Source organism: Rhipicephalus sanguineus, unplaced genomic scaffold (genome assembly GCF_013339695.2).
Source record: "Rhipicephalus sanguineus isolate Rsan-2018 unplaced genomic scaffold, BIME_Rsan_1.4 Seq4304, whole genome shotgun sequence".
In the NCBI taxonomy this organism is placed as follows: Eukaryota; Metazoa; Arthropoda; class Arachnida; order Ixodida; family Ixodidae; genus Rhipicephalus; species Rhipicephalus sanguineus.
In genome coordinates, this window is record NW_023615237.1 from 261,333 (window position 1) to 280,051 (window position 18,719).

The 18,719-nt window shown below is 46.3% G+C and overlaps 3 protein-coding genes across 3 annotated transcripts in view; 2 read left to right on the plus strand and 1 right to left on the minus strand.

The window, feature by feature from the left end:
* Nucleotides 1–757: 757 nt before the first annotated feature.
* On the minus strand, nucleotides 758–1,455 carry LOC119377308 (BEN domain-containing protein 5-like). The gene is made up of 3 exons (XM_037646841.2): nucleotides 1,182–1,455; nucleotides 1,017–1,120; nucleotides 758–886 (listed from the first exon to the last, which is right to left on the minus strand). Exons 1-3 carry the CDS (start codon nucleotides 1,381–1,383, stop codon nucleotides 758–760), a joined length of 435 nt encoding a protein of 144 aa, XP_037502769.1. The 5' UTR covers nucleotides 1,384–1,455.
* Nucleotides 1,456–2,815: 1,360 nt separating this feature from the next.
* On the plus strand, nucleotides 2,816–8,999 carry LOC119377309 (uncharacterized). The gene is made up of 4 exons (XM_049411569.1): nucleotides 2,816–2,894; nucleotides 3,473–3,578; nucleotides 3,913–5,127; nucleotides 8,929–8,999. The coding sequence occupies exons 2-4, from the start codon at nucleotides 3,518–3,520 to the stop codon at nucleotides 8,997–8,999; spliced, it is 1,347 nt and encodes a 448-aa protein (XP_049267526.1). The 5' UTR covers nucleotides 2,816–2,894; nucleotides 3,473–3,517.
* A 7,351-nt stretch (nucleotides 9,000–16,350) lies between these two features.
* Nucleotides 16,351–18,719, plus strand: part of LOC119377310 (uncharacterized) — an 88,672-nt gene continuing 86,303 nt past the window's right edge. Inside the window, exon 1 of the mRNA XM_049411570.1 lies at nucleotides 16,351–16,396. Within this exon, the coding sequence (XP_049267527.1) occupies nucleotides 16,351–16,396 (46 nt within the window). The remainder of the gene's footprint in view (nucleotides 16,397–18,719) is intronic.

The following is an 18,719-nucleotide window of genomic DNA, read 5'->3' on the forward strand; positions in this document are numbered from 1 at the left end:
ATGAAATATGCACGATCCTTTGAATTTCTTCCACACAGAAATGCTTTGTTGACTCACTGGGCTGCAATTAGTATATTGCAAAGTGTTTTAAACTAAACTTGAAAAAATAATTAGTGATTATTAACTAACCGATTATACATCTTTATTCCTCATGCGAGAAATCAATGCCACTTAAGTACTCTAGCTCAAGGAGTACGGTTACGCTATATACACATCAGGTGATTGTTGATAATTCTGCATAGTATGAAACAAATAACACTAAATATATTTAAAAGCAAAAATCGATATGCACCTAGGTTGCTTGTGGCCTTTGCCGTCTCTTTTGTAGCTTGTACAGGTGAGCTTTCAACGCCAGGCTCTCTGCGGTGCTGCAGGTCTTCAACTGTCAAAACGTTTAACAAATGCTCACTAGCTATGGAATGAAGAGATTGTTATAAACATATAATGAACTATCCGAGTTTATGAACTATAAAGGAAAAACATATATAACTATTGTACTTACACCTCAGGAATTTTGAATTTAATAGCACCTGCTGTGATCTAACTTGTTCTTGCAGGAACATATTATCCTGTCGCAGCTTCTTGCATCTCTCTTTCCGAAGTTTGGTTTTTTTTTCTTTTCTTCTTTTACTTCTGAGCTGGATACGAGAGAGTCATCTGAGCTTGATGATGAACTTGTCGCCTTTTTTGCTGCGTAAATAATATTTTTGATGCCACAGTGAAAAAAAGAAAAGTTTGAGAAAACAACACGTATTTCCTAGTATATGCTCACAGTTTGTTCCGAGTTTTTTCCGAGAGCGTGGCTCATCTGTTTTTTCAGAATCTGCTCGTACCGGTCTTTCTTTGCTGCAGCCCGGTTGAAAGCTGTTCTTTTGTTTCTTGCTGCCTGCAAATTTTGGAACAATACACATGCTCCAAATATTTTTAAATAATGCCTAGCTTATAAATCAGCCCTAATAAAAAAAAGAGAGAGAAAAGACTGAAAAAAAGGTTTGCGAATGGACAAGTGCACGTACAGTGGCCTTCTTGGCCACAGCTTCGTCATCGTCCAAGTTTTGATGAAACATCATTTTAGGGATCGGGATTCTTTTCGGCGATTCGCGAGCTTCTTTCTCTGTGGCTGAAAGTGCAGGTGCGGATATTAGATTAACTCATCGATCAGGGTAGATGAATGCACTTACCACCAAGTCGAAGTATCTGCGCTGTATAATCACCCGTGTTGTCGTTGTCTACATTGTCCACCCAGTGCACAACATACACTGCCTTGCCGTCAAAGTCTGTCTCGTGCTTCGGATGAAAATCGCGGATATCGTCCACTGGCACAACGTACCGGCGAGTGTCATGTGCGTGGTCGTTATCTAGAAAGCGAACTAGTGCGTACATAGCGAACCAAATTGGATATACAACGTGCTATATACGTGCTGCACGCGGGCCACTTACATAAAGCACGGTGTGGATTGTGCTCAGCTTGGCTAAGCTCAGCCATGCATAGCCAGCCGACCGAGCCACTTACCAGTCAAGTCAAGGCTGCCTCCCTGGCCTAAATTTATACGCGCACAACCTGATTATGCATGAAGAGCATTATGTTCAAAAAAGTGACCTATATGAATGAAAACCTTTAACACAAAATTTGGTGCTGGGTAAGCAAATAAAAAATACATCATCATCTATTCGCTTTTATCATTTAGCCGCTGTATAGCCGATCGAATCCAGATCTCAAGTCGTTTCTTGTTTGGTTTTGTGGACCGAGATTTTCACACGATCAAGCGCTCGCTTTGTATTTTCTTTAAATTAGATAGCGGTGTTAATCGCGCAGTGCGAAGTGTATATCCTGTACCTCTGACATGTCCAGGACGCCTAAACGGCGCAAGCTCTATTTAGAGCCATCCTTTGATGGGAATGAGCTGCCGAGATCAACGCGGTACAGGGCATCTCGCCTCGCGGCTAACACTAGCCAAGCGGAAAGCGTGATGTCAGATGGCGGTCCTGCTGCAGACGAACCAGCTGGTAATTCGCCAGTTCACGTCTGGTCAAACGGGGAAGTCGACGAGTGTGAGGAGTTAGGACCGAGCGTCGATGAGGAAGGATCACAGAACGCAAATGAAGATGATGGTGAAGCTGAAGGCTGCTTCTGCTCTGATTTCTCTGCTGAAGACGTCGTGACCCTAGTCATGGACTTTGCTGTAAACTTTGGTCTTGCGTGGACACAAGTGGAACACCTCATGAAGCTAGTCAGTTTTTTAATGAAAAGAAACGATCTCCCTGACACAAAATTTCTTTTCAAGAAATTCGCCGGAGTCTCCACTGAAAGCATGGGCTTTCATTTCTATTGCCCCAATTGCCTGTGCCTTCTTGGCGAATGTGACGGGGACCCCCAGAAAAGAAAAGATGTGAAGGCAACATGTACACAATGCGAAAAACTGTACACTGGAGACATCCTTACGGCGCAAGGAAGTTTTTTTGTGACTCTTCCCATGGGGCAGCAGCTTTCTTCGATTCTACCATCTAAAGAGATTTCCAGGTCATTGAAGAACTCCTTAGATGCACTTTCGGATCGTTCAGAGGCCGCCTCTATGACAGACTTTACCGACGGAAGTTTGTATCGGCACCAACGCAAGGATGCCTGTCTTGGGCCAATGGACATAACCTTGACGATAAACTCGGATGGGAGTCCTGTGTTCAACTCTTCTAAGTTCTTGATATGGCCCGTCCAGACTATAATTAATGAGTTGCCACCAGGATTGCGATCGAAAAATGTCACGGTTGCAACGCTGTGGTACGGACAGAGTCATCCTGATATGACATTGGTGTTAGAGGCATTTGCCAAGCAAATTGACTCGCTCGCCGATAGTGGGATTGAGTGGACATGTGATGGAGAGACCTTTCACTCAAAAGTGAGTCACTCTTCTTTTTGTAATCTCCTTCTAGAAAACGTAAAAGCACGTTATCACCCTTCACAATATTCCATAACCAAAAACTGAAAAAAATATATTTTTAACAGTAAAAAAAGTCAAAATAGAAACTTGTTGCGACAGTTGCTTTTTTTCTTCTTGAAAATGCCATTCTTATAATCTAATTTGACTGCTATATAACACGTCGAAAACTCACCAACATGCAAAATATTTTTAACTTTTAAGGAGAGTTGCCTAATTTAACCGTATTTCCGTTCTTAAATTACATTATAACAAATAATGGTACTGCTTTTAAAGGATCAATTGTCAACACATAGGCGTTTTGAGTCGAGTGTAATACCACTCTCACACAGCCACCTGAATTCGCAATTGCGCCCGGTTCAGACTGACATTCTGGAGCACCATTGGCCCCATTCCACAACTTGCACAAAGCAGGCAATCTGGACCGAGAAATTTTATCCCATCCAGGCTCAATTGTGATCGAAGGTGCACCGTTTAACAACCACTGTAACACTGTCCCATTTTTACATAAAGACTATTTTCTTTTTTTTACTCTACAGGTCTATTGTTTCACTGCTGTGGCTGACGCTCCAGCCAGGGCTCTGATGCAGAACACAGTCCAGTATAATGGATACTTTGGGTGTGGCTGGTGTTTGCACCCTGCAAGTGCATCGAAGGTAAGAAAACTCACTTGTATAAAAAAATATCTGGCTGACTACATTTTAATCTGTGCACATATGAGCTTCACCATCACACCTTTGCCACTGCAATTTGGATACTGCATTCTTTTTGCAAAGTAATTGTTCCACAGTAACGGCCAATGTGCATTCATGACATGCCAGCCTTCTTGTTGTACTTGTACGAACTTTTTGAAAACTTACTTCACATCTGCATGCATTATTGCAGCTGTCGGGAGTTCCTCACATTTGCAGGAATACTAATACCAGTTAAAATATCTACTATTCATTGCAGCAAAAGTTTTTTTGCTAACCCTCTTCAGTTTTGTGCTTAATTTGTTTCTGTCATATTTATTTGGCAGGAACAGTGAAGTACCCCGTAAGCGCTGAAGCTCCACCCGACAGGACTAAAGAAGGGATGACTGAAGACATGGATGAAGCGAACAGAACTGGAGTGAATGTTCGGGGAGTGAAGGGGCCGTCCCCATTAATTAATTTGGTCGGGTTTGACATTGTGTGGGGCTTCACAGCCGATTACATGCATGCTGTTTTGCTCGGCGTGACACGCCAGTTCATGGAGTTGTGGTTGTGTGGTGTTGGTACTCCATATTACATAGGATCACCAAATTTCATTAGGAGAATTGATGAAAAGCTATGTGCCATAAACCCGCCTCAATGCATCACACGCCTGCCGAGATCTGTCCAATTGAGGAAGTTTTGGAAGGCAAGCGAGTGGCAGCAGTGGCTGTTATATTTCAGCCTCGCTTGTGTTGATGGAATTTTGCCTGACAAGTACCAGAAACACTTCAGCTTGCTGGTAAAAGCAGTGTATCTCCTACTTGGAGATACTGTCTCTACCAAAGACATAAGTGATAGCACAGAGTGTCTTGTGCAATTTGTCGTTCAACTTCAGTTCCTTTATTCCAAAAAGGAAATGACTTCGAATGTGCATTTATTGCTGCACCTTGCAAAAAGTGCTACAATGCAAGGGCCACTTTGGGCACATTCTTGCTTTGTCTTTGAAGCAGGATTAGGCAAAATTAAGAAGCTGATTACTTCCGCAAAGGGAGAGCTTCATCAAGTAATGAGTAGAGTGCTTATGGCCAGCAAAGTCTGTGCACTCAAGGCAGATGCAAGTCAGCAAGTTAAGCATTTTTTGAGTTGTGATTTGCGCACCGAAGAAGAGTCGCTGGCCCTTTTGGGAAAACCAAGGGCTGTCAGTGTGTCTCTCTGTAGAATAATTGAGGCACAAGTCCCCCAGCAAATCATAGGCCCTGTTGAAGAATATGACAGGGTTCGCATCTCTGGGCGCGTGTTCCACAGTGAACAATATCAAAAGCCTCAGAAAACTAACTGCACAGCTGTACGACTGGCAGATATTACACATGCTAAGATAGAGCATATCGTGTCAGTGAGCTGCCATGACAGAAAGAGAACTTACTTTGTATCTAAGCGCTGTGTAAGTTCTCTCTGTTTTGGCACAACACACATTTCATGTGTTCAGAAGTGGGCAGCTGAGAAGGTCATAGAGATTGACTGTAAGGCAACTCCATGCCTTTGGATTGAATGTGATGGTAGGCAGTTTTTTTGCAATCTTGCTAATCGTTTCCCATGAAAAATATTAACTGAATTTTTCTTTAGTTTGCTTTTTATAAAATTATTCTAAAGGTGCCTTGCTACACTTTTTCTCCACAAGTGTGAATGCACTAGAGTGCGAGTTTCATGTAACTGACCCGTTACACATGTAACTACTGCCTTGTGCATGCCATGCCGGCGTGTCGAACATTGCCGATTATTTTAGATTGTTCTGATAAAACTGTGCAGCCAACTCAAACAGTAGAGTTTATTCTGGAACTAACGTGGCGACCAACGATAACGCTGGATTGTTCGATGCCACATGTATAAATGCCGGCGTGCTTTACGGTTGATCAGATTATCGACGGCCGACGACTGATCGCCGCTGTCAGTGTAAAGGGCGTATTGCTTGTACTTTGACTATTGATTTCCTGGGCACAAGTTCGCCCATTAAAGAGTTTTCATTTGTATGAGCTTGTGTTCTGCAAACTTCACCATCGCAACCATGTCAAAATATTTGCCTCATTTGTGGCCATGCCCGTAGCAGTGCACTTCACTTCTTTCTTGGTTGACTTACTGCAATGCTTCAGAGTTTAACCTTGACAAATGTGACAAAGGAACAGGGTCAGGGTGGATTCGGCACACTAACAACCACCACTCATGTTAGCTATAGAAAATTTAAGGGTTGTGCACCAAGTAGATTTTGTCGCACTTAGTATTCAGCAGGGTTTCAACTAGCTACAAGTCCACATTTACAACTTAAGATGATCGTGTTCTTCACTTCCTGTGTATAAATTGAACATTAACAAGAAGTGATTGTTACTTCCTCTGGTATCTTTCAATGTTACTAATGAAAGTTTCTGAAAACATCCCTTAGTACAACGTTAAATACCATATGCAGGTCAGCAACATCACACTGCAGTACTTTTTGACATTGATGTGATCAACTTGATGTATTCTCTGGCTCTGAGATTTCCTGTGATCTTCCCTGAACAATGTTTACATTAGTGATCTGGATGTTTGTGTATAGAGCATGATATGAGAGAGACTACTTTGTTGCCAGGCTGTTTGCGAGATGCTATTACCTCTTGTATATGCTGAGTATCTGTCATGGATCTATTTTTCTTTTTATGTTCATGGCAGTTAAGAACATTACTTCAAAAACATGAAGTGATTTTGCTTTGCAAGTTTATTTCAGCCCTATATTATTGTGGCTTTTACGAGGTCAACATAGAAAACTGAGTGATTGTTGATATAGTTGCTGCCTGCAAAATGAATATGTCACTGACCATAAATGTTAAATAATATTCTCCTTAGAATTAACACAGAATAAATTTGCAAAAGCGGTAACATTAAAACCAAGCTACATGCTTAGAAAATGCATTGCAATTTTTGCACCTTCACTGTTTCCCCTCAAGTATGCCACTGCAGCATGGAACTTGAACAATAATAAACTTCTTAAGTGGATGTTATTCAGAACCAGTGAGCCTGCTTTGTTAATAGCTTGTGCCACTCTCACATCAGTAAAAAAATGTTTTCACATCAGTATCATAGCAGTAAAAAAATACCATAGTTTGGGGACCATTTCAAAGGGATTTGCACATTTTCCAGGTCAACCCAGTGACCAACTCTTGCACTGCTGTTCTCAATATTGTACTTAAGCCCTGTCTCTTTTGCCTTGTATATTTTTATATGGGAAATTTAATCATATAACCCCTGTTCATGTTCTTTCGTATAAATGTACTTAGATGAATAAACATTTTGTGCTGTTCATCTAATTAGTCATATGCTTTTTTTCTTTCAAACATGAAATAGAACCTGAAGAATCAGATCTCAATGTGCACCTATTTCCACATAATTGTCACAAAATTATGAAAGTTTCTCCCAATTAGTAAACGAATTGCTATTTATGAATTGTACATATAAATTTTACACACTGTATAAGTCAAAGATGTATTGGCACATGTATAGGAACAGATATAAATTTGTGTCTTGACAGAGGCACAACTGGGACCACTTGCTTCCAGTTCAACTGGTCATGGTTCCCGTTGGTGGCCAGTTGAGTTGTAACTGGGACTAGCTGCTAACTGGAACCAGTTGCAACTGGAATCAACTGGGACCAACTGTTGTAAATGGGACCAGTTGCTAACTGGAACCAGTTGCAACTGGAATCAACTGGGACCAGTTGAGTTGTAACTGGGACCAGCGGCTAACTGGAACCAGTTGCAACTGGGATCAACTGGGACCAGTTGTTTCCCAACTGGAACCAGTTGATCCCAGTTGATACCAGTTGAAACCAGTTGGATTCCCAGTTACACATTTTCACCTGGGCTAGCAATTACCACATCTTCGTTGCGCACTTTGTGGCGCGTAAGTTCGAGAGCAATGTGTTCGTCGCTGTTTTATGCTGTTTCCAAGAGCTACTCTCAAATCCTCGTAGACAAGTCTTCGCAAGCGTCGCTGATCGACCAACTGATCTCAATAAAAAAATTTAAGGCGCCCTTAAGGGTTCATTTAACAAAAAAATATGTTCCAAAATTGCCAAATGTTTTCAAAACAAAAAAATATTTGCGAAAACTTTTTTCGGCAGATAATAATGTTTTATTGACCATTCTTCGCTCCATCATGTACTACTTTATAATACATGGGGCATTTGAGGTGTATTCTGCAAAAAATTTCTGCAACTCTAGAAAGTAAAGGTTGGAATTGAATTGCCGCGCACAAAATGCCCTATTCCTTGACAGTTCACTTAGTGTGATAGTGTTCGAAGCACGGCACTGCGCAGAGAGCCTTCTCGCACCACCTGCACCAGATCCTGGTTTCCTTGCGGATGTTTTTGACATTTCCGTCAACATGTGGCCATGTTTGTTTATAAAACGCGCGAGAAACACAACGTGCGCATTCCGCCAACTGTTGCGCAAACGCTCATTCAACAAAAGCGCCAATGACGAAACCCATGCTGCCATCTATGGTGTAAATAGAAAAGCACCATTTCTCGAGCTGGGCTCGTCAAAAACCCATATGACGCAAGGGAAACACAAGGCGCGCGTCCCGCCAACAAGTGCGCAAACGCTCATTCAACAAAAGCACCACTGACGGAACCCGTGCTGCCATCTGTGTTGTAAATAGAAACGCACCATTTGCCGAGCTGGGCTCGTCAAAAGCCTCTTGGAACATTGCGGAAAACCCAAGACAACCACAGGTCGTCATAAGCAAAAAAATGCCCCCACCTCCCAGAAGGGAATCGTGAGGAAATGCGAATGCATTTCTTGCGCCGAGAGTACACGGCGTAGTAATTTTAATGGCGTTGTAGTGAGGAAGAGGAAGAAGAGCTTCCGCGTCTGTTGTTGCTGTGCACGCGATCTACCTTCGGGTTCTGCCGGTGTTATACCTCGACTGTTTAAGACGTCGCCGTCGCACAATAAATCGTCGTACGACATCTGGTGGAGGTTGCTGGAATCCCTGGCCTCAACCTGGAACTTCGCAGCCGAACGTTGCCAGCTGTTTCAAGCACTATGACCGACGCTGTTGATAATCAGCCTGAAGCCGCCGCCCCTTCCACCAGCTGCGGCGCCGTCCAGCGGCAACGCGACCCTCCAGTCTTTAGCGCCGCAGGTGAGACTGATGTAGAAGACTGGCTTTCCATCTATGAGCGCGTCAGCGAGCACAACAAATGGGATGACCCGGCCAAACTACGTGCGGTCATCTTCTATCTCGCTGACGTTGCGAACCTCTGGTTCCACAATCATGAGCGTCAATTACAGACCTGGACCGCTTTCAAGACAGCATTCACGGAAGTCTTCGGCCGCCCCACCTTGAGAAAGCTCCGCGCTGAGCAACGTCTACGCCAGCGCGCTCAACTGCCTGGTGAGACGTACACCAGCTACATAGAGGATGTCGTGGACCTTTGTGCCCGCGTCGATTCCTCGATGAGCGAAGAGGACCAAGTGAAGCATGTCCTCAAAGGCATCGAAGACGACGCATTCCAGATGCTTCTTGCGCGAAACCCTACTTCTGTCGCGGCCATCGTCACCCTTTGCCAGAGCTTCGATGAGTTGCGTCGACAAAGGGTCCTTGCGCGCAGCGCTGTTGCACCTGCCAACTCGCTCTCGGGTCTCACGCTTGCCGCCAACCCGGCGTCCGAAATGTCCCTCTTCGGCAAGATTAAGGACTTCATTCGTGAAGAGGTGGCGCGCCAACTGTCCATGCTTCCGCTAGGAGATCGCCCTGTACAGCCTGCCACACCTTTGGCTGATCCCATCAGAAGGGCCATCCGCGAGGAGCTTGCCGAGTCGCTACCTTTGGCTCAACCATTCGCTCCCGTAGCTGCACCTCTGATTTATGCTGCAGTCGCAGCGCGACCTGCGCATCAAACCGTCGCATTTCCTGCCGCGATGCGACCACGAACATCTCCCCCTCCTTTGTCGCCCCAAGTTCCACCTCGAAGCCATTTTCAGAACCCCTGGCGCACACGTGACAACCGACCCATATGCTTCGCTTGCGGTTTCGCCGGCCACGTCGCACGCTTCTGCAGTCGTCGCATGCCTTCTGCTCATCCAACTGTTGCAGTATCTGGATACGGCTACTCGAATGATGATACCGGTAATGCCATGCGTTCCAACCCACACTTTTCGCCGCTACCTCGACGTACTTTCGCCAACCATCGATCACCCTCCCCACGTCGTCGCTCGCCTTCGCCCTTACGTCGTCGCCAGTCGCCCAGCGAGGGAAACTAGCTGCTGCAGTTCCGCAGGCACGAACTGCAAGCTTCGCGACTTCTACAAGGCCTGCACAGTCGCCGCGCAATTTATTGGACGTTATAGTTGAAGGAACTGCAGCAATAGCGCTTATTGATACTGGGGCTGCCGTTTCTGTCATCGACGAGAAGCTTTGTAGAAAACTGAATAAGGTCACCACGCCGCTATCTGGCATGCTACTGCGCACAGCAAGTACACAGCATGTAGCACCGCATGCTGCGTGCACCGCGAGAGTGGTCATTGACGGCGCTGTATACGTTGTCGAACTTTTCGTGCTCTCTTCATGCTCCCATGAACTCATCCTCGGTTGGGATTTCTTGTCGCAACATCGGGCCATAATAGACTGCGCCAGAGCCGAAGTGGCGCTTTTCCCATTCTCTGGATCCGTACTGCCCGACCCTTCTGCAACTAAAGCCGCAAAGCTCACTGTTGTATCCAACACGGAAGTACCGCCCGAAATGTCGGTCCTTGTGCCCGTATCTTGCTCCGCCGTGACCGACGCCACCGTACTCTTTACGCCGTCGCCTATTTTTCTGCGTCGGAAGGCTCTACCTCTCCCGTTTGCCGTTCTCGCCACTGAATCCGGATTATCATCTATGCTTGTCTGCAATCCGTTTAAACACCCCGTAACCTTACTGCGCGGAGAATCACTAGGTCGTGTTCAGCCCATTGACCCAATTCACATTCTTGAGACTTCTGACGACACGCCCTGTTATCAGCTCGACGCCCTTACTTCCTCCGAGCATTGCACCTCACCATCACTGTCTTCGCCGTCGTCAGACGTTCTTGAAGCCGCCTTGGACGCCGATCTGCCGAATTCATACCGCCGAGAAGTCCTCGCCCTGCTTGAAAAGTTTCGTTCATCGTTTGATTGCGACCAACCATCCTTGGGACGTACGGCGAGCATCACTCACAGCATCCACACTGGATCCCACTCTCCATTACGTCAGCGCCCATACCGCGTGTCGGCAGCGGAACGACGGGTAATTAGCGAGCAAGTCGACGATATGCTGCAGCGTGGCGTCATTCGCCCCTCCCACAGTCCTTGGGCGTCTCCTGTGGTGCTAGTACGCAAGAAGGACGGGTCAATCCGCTTCTGTGTGGATTATCGTCGGCTGAATAAGATCACTCGCAAAGATGTCTATCCGCTGCCTCGGATAGATGATGCCCTCGACTGTTTGCAAGGCGCAGAGTACTTCTCGTCTCTGGATCTTCGCTCGGGTTATTGGCAAGTGCCCATGGCTGAATATGACTGCGAAAAGACAGCTTTCGTCACGCCTGACGGTTTGTACGAATTTACCGTCATGCCTTTCGGCCTGTGCAACGCGCCCGCAACCTTCGAGCGTATGATGGATACAATCCTTCGCAACTACAAGTGGAAAACATGCCTCTGTTATCTTGATGACATCGTCGTGTTTTCGGCCGATTTTCCAACGCACCTCATTCGCTTGGGTGAGATACTGACCTGCCTCTCCTCTGCAGGCCTCCAACTGAACATCAAAAAGTGCCGTTTTGCTGCCCGTCAGTTAACAATATTAGGGCACGTTGTATCAAAGGATGGTGTTCTTCCTGATCCCGCCAAGCTTCGCGCGGTCGCAGAGTTCCCCAAGCCCACTACTCTTAAGGCACTCCGCAGCTTCATAGGGCTCTGCTCTTATTTTCGGCGTTTTGTGCGCAATTTTGCAAGCATCATCGCGCCACTGACCAATTTGCTTACCGCAAGCAACGGCATATCCGCGTGGTCAACCTCGTGTGATGAAGCCTTCGAGCAACTACGTCGCCTACTAATTTCGCCACCGATCCTTCGTCATTACGATCCCACAGCCCCTACAGAAATACACACGGACGCCAGCGGCATCGGACTTGGTGCAGTCCTAACGCAACGGAAAGACGGCTACGACGAGTACGTTGTGGCGTATGCCAGTCGCACTTTAACGAAGGCAGAAAGGAACTACTCCGTCACAGAAAAGGAATGTTTAGCCATCATTTGGGCTCTCGTCAAATTTCGTCCATACCTCTACGGTCGCCCTTTCGACGTTGTTACCGACCACCACGCCCTTTGCTGGCTGTCCTCGTTAAAAGATCCGTCAGGACGGCTCGGGCGTTGGGCGCTTCGCTTACAAGAACACGACATCCGTGTTGTCTACTGATCGGGCAGGAAGCACTCTGACGCCGATGCGCTTTCCCGATCACCGATACCTGTCGATGTGGCCTCCGCATCAATGTCCTTTGCATCCGTGTCCCCCATCAACGTCGCTAACATGCCCGTCGAGCAGCGAAAGGATCCATCCCTTTCAGCTATAATAAACTTCCTCGCCGACCCAAACACTACACCCTCTTCTCGAACACTTCGTCGCCAAGCCGCTCACTTTGCTGTGCATGACAGCATCCTTTACCGGCGCAACTATTTACCCGACGGTCGCAAGTGGCTACTAGTGATTCCCCGGCACATGCGTTCTGAAATATGCGAATATTTTCATGCTGCCCCTCATAACGGTCACGCCGGTGAGCTGAAGACGTATACTCGGCTATGACAACGCTTCTACTGGGCCGGAATGTATCGCTTCGTCCGCCAGTACGTTCGAGCTTGTACAGCATGTCAACGACGAAAAGTTCACCAGCGGCCTACTGGCGAGCTACAACCGCTGCCCTGTCCGGCTCGTCCCTTTGATCGCGTCGGCATAGACCTATATGGTCCTCTTCCCTGCAGCTCCTCGGGTAACCGATGGATAATTGTAGGAGTCGATCACATCACGCGCTACGCCGAGACCGCAGCACTTCCAGCCGCTACTTCGCGCGAAGTCGCATTCTTCATATTGCGGAACTTCGTTCTTCGACATGGAGCGCCACGCGAACTGCCCTCCACCATATGTCGTACGACGATTTATTGTGCGACGGCGACGTCTTAAACAGTCGAGGTATAGCACCGGCAGAACCCGAAGGTAGATCGCGTGCACAGCAACAACAGACGCGGAAGCTCTTCTTCCTCTTCCTCACTACAGCGTAAATAATGACGAGACGAGGATTTGTACCGTAACCATTTATTTACACATTCATCAGCACGTGTTTGTGTTGTCATTGTACCTGACGGCCATAATCTCAGCCTTGTGGTCGCCAAAGTGTACAGTCAAAGGGTATTTGAGAAGCATGCGCACGTCACAGTTTCGGGTAAAGGCGAGATCAATGCAAGTTCCGTGAATGGTAGTCGGACACTTGTCGGACTCGGCGGAGGCACACTGCATAGAGTACTTTGTCCGCATGTACTCCACCAACCACTCGCCGCTCTTCTTTGTCACGTCCACGTTAGAGTCACCAACCAAGACGACGGGTTCAGATACTTTGGAGCGCACACACACACACTTTCCATAGCCGCGTCCAGTTGCACGGCAACGGCGTCACGAGTGAGGTTGGGCGCGAGGTACACGGTCACCACAAAGACTCCGTACCGTTGCCGTCAGACATTCGCCTTCACCGACTTCTGCATCGCCTTGAGAGGCCCCCAGCCAGCGAACGGTCGAGAGTGAGGCGCGAGCGGACGGGAGAGTATGGCGCAGGGAGTAGAGAGAGCGAATGGCGAGAGAAGGAGCGGCGAAGCACTGCACCTACCCTCCCCTACACTCTCTCGCACCACATGCTCCGGTTGCTAGGGGCGAGGATAAGCGCGCGCGCCCGCAGCTGTTGCTATGGGAGAGGGAGTGAGAGCGGAGAGATAACACCTGCCGGCGGGCGGACAACGCCGGATGCCTTATATAGCCCGACTAAGAAATGCATTCGCATTTAAAAAGTGGCGACTGCTCATGACGAGCTTAGGTCGTCATAAGCCCTTAAGGGGTTAAGGCGTCTTCGCACTAGTGGTGCCAAGCTTAAAGGAAGTGTTTGTTTCTCTTTATTTTTTGTTTATTCCTTCTTCCCTTTCTTTTTTCTACATCTCTTTGTGTGCGTTACTATCTCTTTCCCTCCCCGTCTATTTCTTTCGCTGGCTTTCTCACCTTTTCTGTCTTTCTTCCCTTTCTTTCTCTCTTTCTATATGTTGATAGGTCATTCTTTGTCTCTCAACTCCCTTTCTTTATCTCTCTCTCTCTCTGTGTACTCGTTCTCTCGCCCATCGGAGTTATTGCATCCCACGCCGGACAAATCAATTCTGGGAGCGAAGCAGAAGATGAAGAGGACGAAGACAGCACGTCCCGGTTCATAGGTTCCGGTTCCCGCTTCCCAGCGTTGTGATAACTAAAAGCGACAGTCGATTTCGCCAGTTATTTTTTTCTGTCAGGACAGTGACCAGTTAGCAAGCGCATGTTCGGTTCGAAACAGGCGGTCGCGTATGAATGTGTTCCGCCATCTTGATGTGTCTATAGCCGCACGTAGTGGCGGTTGTTGGCACAGGAATTAGACGCACATAAGGTAAATGCGAAGCAGAATAGACACATCAGGTATCCCAATAGTAAGGACCAAACAAGCACAAATGTCTCGACCTTGTCAACTTTTAGGCTTCACCCAGCGCCTGTGTCTTCTTTGTCCGTGTTTTTTTCGTTGCGCATTCGTGCTGAAGTTATGAATTACCAAATTGCCCAAAAGGCTGCTCTCATTAACTTTTAGACAATTATATATAGGACTATGTTTTGTCGCGCAAGCATGTGACTCGTTTACACCCTACTGCACGTAGCTTGTGTGGTACGGCCGCAGCCTCTTCGCTGGCCTACAAAGGCCTGACCACACGGACGCGTTGCAGCGCGTCAGCGCGTGGCTTGTAGGCTCCGCTTCGCGCCCTCTCCCTATGGAGAGAGAGGGCGCGCAGCTTCGTGCAGCCGCTCGCCCTCTCCCTTCATAGGGAAAGGGCGCGGCACCTAGTGTAAACGCCACGCGCTGACGTGCTGCAACGCGTACGTGTGGTCAGACCTCAAGGTCAGCCGAAAAACCCGTGATCAAATATGGCCGCGCCATGCGCCACTGCAAAAAATCGTGTATAGTAAACCTTTTTTTTTTCATTTCATTTTACGCTTATATACAGCATAGAGACGATGCTTCTTTAGAAGAGCGAGTAATGCCATATGCCATCATACATTAGTCATCCACCGTGGCAGGTACATATGTGGGCGTAAAAGAAGAGGTAAACACTTTCTTGTCTGGTTGCGGCAAAGAATCAGGAGGAAACGATTGGTCATTCCTTTATATCTTGTCGCCGGTTTAATACATGAAGGAAAAGAATACCACTACCATCTCTTCGAAAGCTGAGCCTGGAATTATCATAACCCGTTCTTCTTTCCTTTGGCGCCACTGCTCTGGGATACAGCCGCAGGGATGTTTTTGCCATTCAGGAATATATCATTGCGACTAAAATATTCTCTTGCTAAATTCTGCGGGCATTAAATATTTTATTACTAATAATTGGCATTTCAAATCAATGATTAATTAACTAACGCATCTAAAAATTATACAATACGGAACATATTCGACCAATTCACCCACTACTCGGTCAATTGCCTGCATTGGGTGTGTGTCATGTACATAGGACTACAACAAAACAACGACGTGAACTCCTGGAGGTCTCGCTTGTTTCGCCCGTGACAGCATTTAGGCATGCAAATTCTGAATTTCGATCGCCTCCTTTAATGTGCATACTCTAAAAACTCGTAGTTTTTGAAAATTTTACAGCGACAACGCAAAGTCGGATTTTTTTTTATTCTAGGAGGAATCAGGTTAATTTAAATGAGAAATCTACACACAAGCACACAGACACACACATGCCCGCAGATCCAGAGAACTGATTTAGCAGTATTGGACAAATACCATGTGCGCGCCAGCTCTCCTAAAATGCTTATCGCTTGGCTCGCACTCGAAAAATAGCATATTTGGGTCAAGGCGGCGCCCTTCCTATGTATCTCTCGCGCTCCTCGTTGGAGCTTTTAACCTGTTGGCTAAGCACCGGCTAGCTCAGCCTCATACTATCTCCGCTTCTGTGCTCCTGCTCTGTATTCGGCAATCCATTGACTCTGATAAGAAGAGAAGCGTTAAGGACGTGTGAGGTGACACGTCGTATATCAGCAATATACGCCGACACACGCACGATATTCACTCGGAGACGCAATACAAGGACGCAAGGTTCAAGGCGTGAAATGCTGCTGCGTGACATTCGCTAGCGGAGATGCCGTTCAGCCGCAGTCACCATATATAAGATCGTTCTGATAACGCCGTTTTGGATGTACCTCGCGACGGATTTTTTTTTTTTTGTTCCTGAACGCACCTGTCTTCAAGCAAAGTAGTCGTTAGTGCGGTGTACTTACGGCAGGAAAAGTGCGCACAAAACAAAGTTTTACGTGTTGCAAGTACTGGCGCTTTCCTTTCGGGCCGACAAAGGAATGATTAGGCGGGAGAAGTAGTTTGTGCAAAAAGCCTGTGACTCAAATAAGTTTCACGCGACAAACGGAAGCCATGGACATCGACACAGCAACGCAGGAAACGTCGCTGACTGACCCAGGTACGCTGTTTATGAGAATTCGGCAGTCCCGTTGAATTTGCACGAAAGTACGCGCCGAATGATTGGTAGAGAATCGGCTTGCCTGGTCAACGTTTTGCGCCGATGAACGCAACAATCTATTCATTGCTGTGCTGGATGCGCAATGCAATATGGGCACACAAATAAGGAAACGAACAAAGCAAAATACTGAATTGTAATTTGTTTACTGCCTTAATCATTCAGCTTCTACTTGGCAGATGGTAGTTGCAATCGAGCAAGTATCGAAATTTAATTTGAAACTATTCAAATCAACTATAGTATGGTTACGATTCTTCTCGCCATTATGCTTAAGTAGTGGATTTAAGTGTTACTCAAGCACGTACGTCGGAAGCAGTATGCGTTTGCTATATAGGTTGAAGGGTTCCCTTTTGCCCTCGGTTTGAATTTCATGTGTCACAATACTTACAGTGACAACAGTAAAAAAAGACAGCCGTCTTCTATACATTTCTCAGCGTTTCCTGCTGGAGCATTGTGACCCATTGCTCAACACATAGCCTCAATGTTAACGCGCCTTACAAAACAAGACGTCGTCTTTGTATTACTTCATGGCAATCCCCGGCTACAGCTCAGAGAAATATATTAGATAATACCGCCAGTAAATATCACTGCACCGAAATAATTCAGTTCAATTCGTGAATTTTTCTGTTGAGTACCTGGTAGTCATTTATATTCGCTCCCATTACAATTTTTTGCAATTTACTCACTACTCGCTTCGTATTTGCGTCGAATTGAAAAACCACTGCTTGGACATGCCCAGTAATAACAAATGAACTCAGTGCAACAGGAATAAGAACATTGGTGCAGTTTTCGGTTTTCCCATTATGGTAGATAATATTAGTGCTTAGATGTCGGTGTCCTTTGCAGTTCTGCCATGTGCTTCTAAGAAAAAGCTGCATCTTGCTAGTTGTGCCATAGTCAAAGCATTTTCTATATATAAGAATAAACTTTACGTGGTGAACGATCAATCAATCGATCGATCGATCAATCAATCAATCAATCAATCAATCAATCAATCAATCAATCAATCAATCAATCAATCGATCAATCGATCGATCAATCCGTCGCAATCAATTTATTCTTGTAACGAATGTTATGCAGCTCCAGATATACTGACGCAGGTGCTAAAAAACTAAATTGGGACCACCTGTGAATAGTAAACATGAAAACCACCAATACACCAATAGCAGCGCACCAGAGAGTTTTTCTACAAAAACACTGCTTAATGAGATAGAAAAAATTGTCGGCGAAAATATTTATTTTCGTCTGTGTACCGATGGATACCACATTATAAAGAAAACTAACGAAGAAAGAAATTGGGGAGGGGTGAAGCATGTCGGGAAGGGTGTTTCAGCTCCAATAACGTGAAACCTGCGGAGGGGAGACGTATACAGCGTGCGCCGGTGTTTCCCACAGCAAAATCTCTGCTAATGGGCAACGAGAGGCAGAAGAAAGATTAAATACAGAGACCCGCAGTCCGCTTTTATTAACGTGCAGGCTGCGAATCTTTATTGACCAATTACGCACAAGAGAAATCTCCCACCGGCACTACATTGAGGTCGAGATCCTTCGCCTATATATACGGGGTGGCCGGTGAATGGTTGTGCAGCGCGAGCAGTCGGTTTTTTCAGTCAAGAAACTTGCTAGCAGACGCTGCCTGCGTCGGCAGTAAAGCTCTCATTTGGGCTAGTTGGTGCACAGGTGAACACATAGTGTAGGGTTGCGCGAAAGAACAAGGACGAAGGTAAGTGGACAGTCCTGTCCACTTACCTTCGTCCTTGTTCTTTCGCGCAACCCTACACTATGTGTTCACCTGCGTCGGCGTTGTCTCTCGCGGGCGAGGGCGCGTTCTCGTTCTTTGCGAGCTGGTGGTGGCTTGCATTCGCTTCATCGTATATATGGTAATATATTGCACAATAGCAAGGCCGCACAGCAAACACTCTCTTTAACATAATTAGTCTCAGCTTTTGAGTTACATGAATTTATTATGCAGCGCCAATCATGTTTAGCAGGTTGATTAGATATTATTTAAGAATTATGGATAACAAACTTTGGTTGTTTAATTCTCTGAAAGAAATCTGGCTCAGTGGTCATGATGTAAAAGGTCGCTGCATGCAGGAAGTCGTGTGGTATTAGTTTAGCATTAGCGGAATGTGTGGATGCGAATAATCGTATCACGTTTTCAGGAAGAGATTACAGCAGGTATAATCTTCACCATGTGACGCAGCAGTTGATGTAAGAGTGGATGAGCGTGCAACAGAGTGGGCACAGTTGAGGTAGTGAGAAC

What these genes read in the sequence shown, in the direction of transcription:
- LOC119377308 (XM_037646841.2), bottom strand. Translation starts at nt 1,383, where the DNA reads ATGTACGCACTAGTTCGCTTTCTAGATAACGACCACGCACATGACACT. An exon ending in GCAGATACTTCGACTTGGTG is followed by an intron (nt 1,121 to 1,181) that starts GTAAGTGCATTC and finishes CTGCACTTTCAG; the next exon opens with CCACAGAGAAAGAAGCTCGC. An exon ending in CTGTGGCCAAGAAGGCCACT is followed by an intron (nt 887 to 1,016) that starts GTACGTGCACTT and finishes CAAAATTTGCAG; the next exon opens with GCAGCAAGAAACAAAAGAAC.
- LOC119377309 (XM_049411569.1), top strand. Translation starts at nt 3,518, where the DNA reads ATGCAGAACACAGTCCAGTATAATGGATACTTTGGGTGTGGCTGGTGT. An exon ending in CTGGTGTTTGCACCCTGCAA is followed by an intron (nt 3,579 to 3,912) that starts GTGCATCGAAGG and finishes AACCCTCTTCAG; the next exon opens with TTTTGTGCTTAATTTGTTTC. An exon ending in GAAGGTCATAGAGATTGACT is followed by an intron (nt 5,128 to 8,928) that starts GTAAGGCAACTC and finishes CGTCAATTACAG; the next exon opens with ACCTGGACCGCTTTCAAGAC.